The sequence below is a fragment of the Ylistrum balloti genome, unplaced genomic scaffold (genome assembly GCF_031769215.1).
Source record: "Ylistrum balloti isolate Yb309-2 unplaced genomic scaffold, AGI_CSIRO_Ybal_v1 Utg370022, whole genome shotgun sequence".
In the NCBI taxonomy this organism is placed as follows: Eukaryota; Metazoa; Mollusca; class Bivalvia; order Pectinida; family Pectinidae; genus Ylistrum; species Ylistrum balloti.
Genome location: NW_026782089.1, coordinates 382,886 through 390,760, shown reverse-complemented (window position 1 = coordinate 390,760; position 7,875 = coordinate 382,886). Strand labels below are relative to the sequence as shown.

General features: G+C 34.8%; 1 protein-coding gene across 1 annotated transcript; it reads right to left on the bottom strand.

The window, feature by feature from the left end:
• Positions 1–711: 711 nt before the first annotated feature.
• LOC132548648 (uncharacterized) lies at positions 712–7,421 on the bottom strand. The gene is made up of 12 exons (XM_060212523.1): positions 7,069–7,421; positions 6,455–6,614; positions 5,912–6,082; positions 5,501–5,592; positions 5,130–5,356; positions 4,669–4,919; positions 4,102–4,324; positions 3,503–3,595; positions 3,116–3,324; positions 2,565–2,765; positions 2,147–2,318; positions 712–1,185 (listed from the first exon to the last, which is right to left on the bottom strand). The coding sequence occupies exons 1-12, from the start codon at positions 7,419–7,421 to the stop codon at positions 1,076–1,078; spliced, it is 2,262 nt and encodes a 753-aa protein (XP_060068506.1). The 3' UTR covers positions 712–1,075.
• Positions 7,422–7,875: the final 454 nt, after the last annotated feature.

Sequence of the window (7,875 nt, the reverse complement as noted above, 5' to 3'; positions counted from 1 at the left end):
CTTTAACCTTTGTATTATGTATTGGTTATACCCGTTTTTGCACAAGTAGTTTAAAACTTTACACCCAAGTCAAAATATAACAGTGTAATTTATATCAGACTTGTCTTTATATTATCTAAAAAGGACTATTACGTTGGAATATTCAGTTGATGAACGAGTAATAACACTACAATAATGAGTTAATTGGCAACACACTGATTACAATGTTGATAATATGATTTTTGAATATCTCGTTAATGTATTTTTCAACTACGTTTAACAATGTTTTGATGTGTTTTTTTAAATCGCTGAGAGAAGTGATACTCCTGTACTGTCTGTGATATGTTTAATCAGTATTATTGATACTTTCATTTTGTTTGCCATGCTATTAACTTATCTTGTGAATCATTTTATGTATTTTGGTTCACTTTTTAGGTAAGCAATATCGTGTTTACTTGTTTGTGAATAATACTTGTTTGTTTTGCTCAACTTCATCAATTTTCAAGGTGCTTTTACGTTTATGCTGCCGCTGCGTCTATCAAATCTATTGTCTAGAAAACTTCACTTTGTTAAGATCTACATAAAGTATTTCATTAGTCTAGAGTTTATTTTTTATATGAAATCAAATCTGATATGAATTTGACATATAATTTTTTAACCTTTTCATGTGTCAATATATGATCATGTATATACAACATTCAGATGTTGCCCAAATGCGATCAAGAATATGAAATACATGAATGTGGATTATTGCATGCAATGCAAAACATCTAAAAAGTGTCAACATGATTAGTCCTATTTAACTGAAGATTTCTCCGCCATGGAGGTTTTAATGAGCACAGAAAAGCATGGGTTATAAACATGTTAATCAAATGTTTGGGAACATGTTGAAAGTATATTCAGTGGTAAATATGTCTGATAAACGATAATTATTTGATCAAAGTTCTGTTGAAATACGTTTTGTAAAGAATCATGGTGTTGGACCATCCGACCATTGTAACTTTTAAAATCAATAAATCATAATATTGTATCGTAGAAGTATTATTTATTTATGTTATTTTATTGTTTACGTGGTTTTTGTATTAAGAACGTGCTTTTAATCTACACGTTTTGAATTAATAATTTCGAATTCTCTAACAAGTATATTCGATGCCACATGTTTTCGTTGGTTAGGTTGTTGTCCACCGACATATAGCCTGATTTTACCTGCAAAATGCAAAACAATACAAAATCATTAAACATGAAAACAGGGCATACCCACAATTTTTGGGGCTCTATGTCATGATTAGATAAAAAAAAACCTTATTTGTCAGAACAAATGGCAGATAAGTGAAGATAAATTGAAAGATCAAAGATCATTTACTAGTTATCATAAATGCCTATAACTCCCGATATGTCGTCATCTCTTGCACTGATGTTTATCAGACGTGTCCCTGCTCACATCAAGTAAAGCTTAACTAGGTATTATATCGGCTGGTATGTATACTATAATCTGACGGATAGCTATTGGAGACATCAATGTACATGTCATCGTTTCTTATTCACCTTAAAACAGTTTTGGCATACTAAGTTGTATCAAACAAATATCTGTATACTTACAATTTTTTTTCCATAAAAATATGGTACCGAGACAAGATGATGTAGTGAGGGTTACGTTTATATGAAATAATGTATAAAATTTAGCATAAATTGCAGGCATTTTTTCTTCACATTATTTTCACTCTAAAACGGTAAACATTTTGTGTGATGAGTAATACACAAACTATTACTTTTTCAATAAAATTTAGTCGACTTCTATTCATCTGTCCAGTAACGTTTTCTTACAAACATGGTTTTAAACAGGAACATGTTTGACATCGACATTTTAAGTCGTGTTGTCCCTAATACATCTGACAAGTGAACTTGAAATTACACACTCTATTGCGGAAAACATTACAGTGACTGAGTTCTGAAAGCATGTATTTAAAAAAAATGTAAGGCAGGCTTCGAAAATAAAAAAAAATCTAGAATGCATCAATTACATAATGTATCTGCCAATTTGTGTTTAGATAAAGAACATCGGCTGTATATAGATTTGTTTTTCAATTAAAAAAATCCATGCAACAACATTATTTACATTTCAGTGAATGCTCAAGTACATAATTGAATATGAATATAAGTTATTTACCTGCTTCGATGATAAAAGCTTTTCCTGTCCAGACAGCCATATCGCGTGGATTTATCTGTAGAGTGTAGTTAATTCTATCTGAAGTTTTGATAAAGACTCTTCGGAATGCAACTAATTGCAATTTCGGCATTTTCATTTTCGTCGTAATCCACTCCAGATATATTTGTATCACCTGTTGGGAAACAATTGGACACATATATTAGGATTTGCCTATCTCAATTTACTATCTCAATGTCTGTGTTCCTGTTCGAAAGCGAATTTCTATCTTTATTATCGTCATAGCTACACAGTAACAGTCGTTCACAAATTTCCTCTTTATAAATGTAGATTCTTTACATATTTTGATCATGAACTATCCTTGTTATTACGGAAATGTTCTTCACGCGCATGTTCTTATTGTGCTGTGTAATACAATTACCTCATCTCCATCACATTGTCCGATATTGCCAACTTCTACTCTTATATCAAGTGGTTGGCCAGCTTGAATAAGAGGTGACAACCAAGCGTCGTAATAATGGAATACAGAATAGGACAAACCAAATCCGAAGGGAAAGAGAGGATCGCCGTCGTAGTATCTGTATGTTCTTCCTTCCATTGTATAATTAGTTATAGCCGGAACCTGTCAATGAAGTCAAATGTGACGTTCAAGTCATTGCGTAAATATTCGTCAATCAAGTTTGACCAGTTTATATATTTTTATCATACATTTAAAGTCTATTTCGTCTTATGTTACAAGCTTTGAGAAAAAGATGTCAAAAAAGCAAAATTGAGACTTGAAATTTAAATGTGTAGTCATAATTCAAATATTGTACATCATATACAACTGTTACGTCACTCTAGGACTGGTCAATGATGGTGAGGGCTTTCATTTTGAATTCAAGGAGGCAACTGAAGAAAATATGAAGTGATCAGAAGAAATGTTCAGTTTTAGATGGACCATCTGTACAAGCTTAAGAAATATGTACCTACCTGACAAGCATAACGTGGCCATGTAAACGGTAGTCTGGCAGCTGGGTTGCTATTGTCACCATTGTTAGTAAGGACGCGGAATATTGCCTCACCTGCAGTTTGTGCAGGGAAGAAACACTCCAATATTGCATCAACGCGACCACTTTGTTCAGCCCATGTAATGTTCAAAGGACCAGCGTTGAAGAGGAGCAGTATGACTGGTGCAGTTCCTGGATGTGTACTTAGATATTTTTATCGAAAATTGATGCATTTGAATTTTTTATGATTTTTTTAAAAATCGGTTTGTTTCTTACTGTAATATAACGAAAACATTAATAATGACTAAATGGTTCTGCAGAAAATGATGGCATAAAATACAATGTACACGTTTTGCATGTGCAGTAATACCTGCGAATTCTACAGCATCTTGCAGGAGTTTAAGTTGTTTTCCGGGTAGGTCCATGTTACTTCTGTCGTTATCTTCTCCTTCGAGTTCTTGTCCTTCATATACATGTAACATACGAGAAATATGTGACACATTCGTGTGTAATACTGATTAGAGGAAATATGCAATTATGGTTGATATGACCACAAGAAAAAGCGGTATCCTTATTATTTGATTATTTCCTACATTTTGACTGTAATCTAAGTATTCATTGTCTACATTAACAAAAAACCTGCCAACATTTTCAGATGACCGAAAACCGCATAATTATTTTAACTGTGATTATACTAAATCCTTTAAGTATTTGGCGTAGTACAAACATCATCAAACAACATTTTTGTAGTTTCATACAGCCGAATGTATCAAACAATATTTCTTTAATTAACGCTTTCATGGACCTGGATGATATCACACATAGCTTGTTATTTAGGACGATATTTGATTACCATGTCATTACATTGCCAATCAGGTATCGATCGTGACTGTTTTCGCGACTGTATCACCCGACAAACTGATGTCACAAATCCATTCACATATTATGGACTATGTTTTTCCCAATTACCTGTTCCGAGGCAAACGAAAACTGCCTCAGCTTTTGCAACTGCGTCCTTGACTTGTGTGACATTGTAATTGACACACTTGTTGTCCGGACAACCTTGACCGTAATTTGTTGACCGGGCCAAGCGCTTAAGTCCATCAAGAGGCGTAGTAGTGTATTGACGGCTTGCGTCAGCACTATAGGTGCCGAAGAGTTGGTATAAGTTATCAGCCATAGGTCCGACCACCTGTAAAAGTCTACATACTGAATATGCACTACCTGTCAAAAAACGTCCTATTTAAGATGCTGTAAACTAACTGAATTTGACAGTTTTTAGAGCATTATAACATGTTTTTGGTTAAAAAAAAGCGCGATGATGAATAAACACATCCACAAAAATTACTACATAATCAACATTCAGAAAAATGCTATTACCCCAATAATATTTCAGCGCAATAAGGTCGGCGCGAAAAACGCTAGAATATAATTACCAATGCATGGTATACGTTTGTGATCCTAATCAATTACACTAAATAAAGTATAATTACATTATTATTTGTGTGCTTGAACCAAATATCAGATATTTGTTACCGCTATTGTGTTGAGTAGGCGTTTTAATGGTAGTAAATTGTTGATGTTTTTCAATAAAACAAAGGATTTCATGGCAGCAGTTAGTGAAATCTGTCTATGGTCAGGACTCTGGATATACGACAGATCCAAAAAGCTATATGGGTTTCTGTCTGGTGGGTCAAACTCGCCGAGTCGCATTCTAGTATAGAACAATGGCTTTACACTTTCACGGACAACATCTTCTGTCAATTTCTTAGCTTTGATCGCTTCAACTGAAACAACCATTAAAATTCTAGATAGACAAATAAAATCAACAGTGAAATCTGTATGACAACAACAATGTAAAAGCTCCCGATATGCTACAATAATGACTGAATGTCAAATAGACAAATGAATAAGAACAAAAATAAAATCTAAATCAATAAGAAAAAGATAAACCATTAGCTGTATGGAATAATCTGTAAGAAAACAGTACTGCATACTCATCGAGAAGTAGATAGGCTTCGCTAGATTAGTAGATAATTCCAGATTAAGGCCAGCATTCACACACAGAGCAACCGTGTCCACGGAATTGTTGAGGTAATGATGGAAATCAATGATGTTCTCTATTGCCGCCTGGTCACTCACCACGTAACCTTTGAACCCCCACTCTTTCCTCAGAATATCCGTTAAGAGATGTTTGTTGCCACATGCAGGAACGCCATTAATTCTTGTAGAAAAAAATAGATGATAAAAAATATTGATAATGGGAAAGAAATGATGGAAGTCTTGAATGAAAATTATTGTCTATAACCTTAACTCAAATTTCCTTATCAGATGGACAAGCTACAAGAGGAAACTCCCGTGGTCTAACCTGTTAAAACTGCACATAAGACTGTAGGTTCCCGCCTCAACGCAACGCCTAAAGGCTGGTAGGAAAGTTAAACGCCAGTCCCGTTCGCTTACCTAGAGAGACAAATAGTTAGCGAGGGATATACTTTTATTACTAAATTCCTAGCTACTATTTTACATGTGCATGTAGTATACGGTGTGATTGACGATTAAAAGTTGGACAAACCATACAGTTTTTTTATTTTTACACCATTATAACTGAAAATGTTACGTTTGCTAAAACATGCTTTTCTTCATACTTAAGTTTTCATGTTCTTTATTATTGATCTTATTTAATATGAACTGGCATTAAGATAAAATGCACTTGATAAATCACACAATTAACATTGTACGACTGCGTGTTCTGTATGTTGGGGGCTATTATGATATTTACCTGTGCGTTAAAAGAAAATCGCGATACAGGTATGTTTTCAGGTCCTCCATAAACATCTAAATGTTTACATCCCGAGTTGACTCGAATATACGTAGGATTGCGACCTTGCAGACCGTTCACAAAATGTGTTGCAAGAACTCCACTGAGGAAAGGATCCTCGCCATATGTCTCCTGAAAAGGTACAGTGATAATTGTTTCATCTATCTTTTCCTGGGAATCGTGATATTGTAATGTTATCAATCAGATAAAATCTATATGATCTATATCTATGTTCTTCGATATTCATATGACTTAAAAGAAATGTTGTCTTTATCAGTAGTCAACTACAAATAACCTTGTCATCAAAAGGAATGAACAGCAGGATGCAAAAATGTAGTTTGATATTGAGTGTCCCTTTGGTTCTGGATGGAAGTTTACTTCATTGATCCAATTTAAAACTTTTATTTGAAAACCGAGCCAGCTATTTAGCAAATAAGACGTATGATGCTTAATGCCTGCAATCAGTGAATTAGGATGTTTCAAAATATTCAATATTCTTTGTACCTGGTTTCGTCCCCACAAGGGATGTCGCATGATGTTGATAACGGGACTAAAACAGCTCGCCCCTTTGTGGTCACCATATTCTTGGTGTTTACGGTAGTCGTTGTACTTGGCGCGAACCTCTACACCAGTGGCTTCTGCTACGTCATATATGACGTCAGTGCTTTAATTGTGAAAATAATAATTACCGCGATTCTTAGAAATGTACTGTCAATATTTAAAACATTGACGAGCTTTATGGCAATTTCTTTTTTACATTTTGAAGACAAAGTATATTTTAGATTTTTCATTTACATTTTTCTTTGTCCAAATATTTATAATCCTGTCAGAAGTCACTCGTTGTGGTGCAACCAACCCTACATTATTAATCGCGATGGCACAGACAGCATAATTACTTTACTCTAAGGTGTACACTGACGCAACCTCATCTCTCAGATAAAGATGATATACAATATAACTACAGATAGAGATTATGAGATTTATCAAACAAAAAGATTTTACGTATAGGCGTAACGTTGGGGTGAAATATTACCTGACAACAGCAATGGGCTGACATTGATAAATCTTTAATAATCAGACAAAAATGACTGTGTATATACACATCAAGAATGAGTTACCTGAACGTGGCGGCTAGTCCCAGGGCTTGTGGGAAGGATGTTGCGTTCCCAGAACTTCCGTCACCCCGTAGACATTCCGTATTCCAACTATAGGTCCCTATACCTAGTCGATTTATCGGCGGGGCTGGTCCTCCCTTTGGTCCCGACCCTCCTTTACTCATCTGAATCATAATCTCTTCAAGGGTCAAACGACTAACCAAATCGTCAACTCTTGTATCCCATGGCAACGAGGTGTTCCGGAATGGGTAATGGTCAGTTAGACTCAATGCGGAACTGATCAAACACATTGCAAATAAATATAGTGATTTGTATCTACTGTGGATGACATGATGCGACATTGCCATGCAGTCCATCGTGAGCTACTAGAGAAAAATTAACACAAACTAGCCCAAGCGTGACTTCGACAAGCATCATATAACGGCCCTGGGCACTTGTTTATCTGTAATAGACATGTATACTTGTATTTGATGGATGTGTGGTAAACAAAAAATGATGTAATGTGTTCTTTTTTTTAAACGATCAGTGTAATATCTGAATTAAAATGACTGCCTCCGGGTTTATTGTCAAGCGCCGAGAAGCATTAAGTGTGACTGCCTAGAAATGTTCTTTTTCACACGGAAAGAAAGTACTCAGTCATTGCAACTGTCTCAAGATTCTTGTTTATTCTATACACAGTACATAATGCGTATCACGAATATTACTCGCTCTTTTCCTCTGCACATTTTAAAAATCATTTGAGTTTTGTTACAAAAATGTAAACGTCGTCCAAACCAACATTAAAATTAATCATGTATAAAACAAATCAGA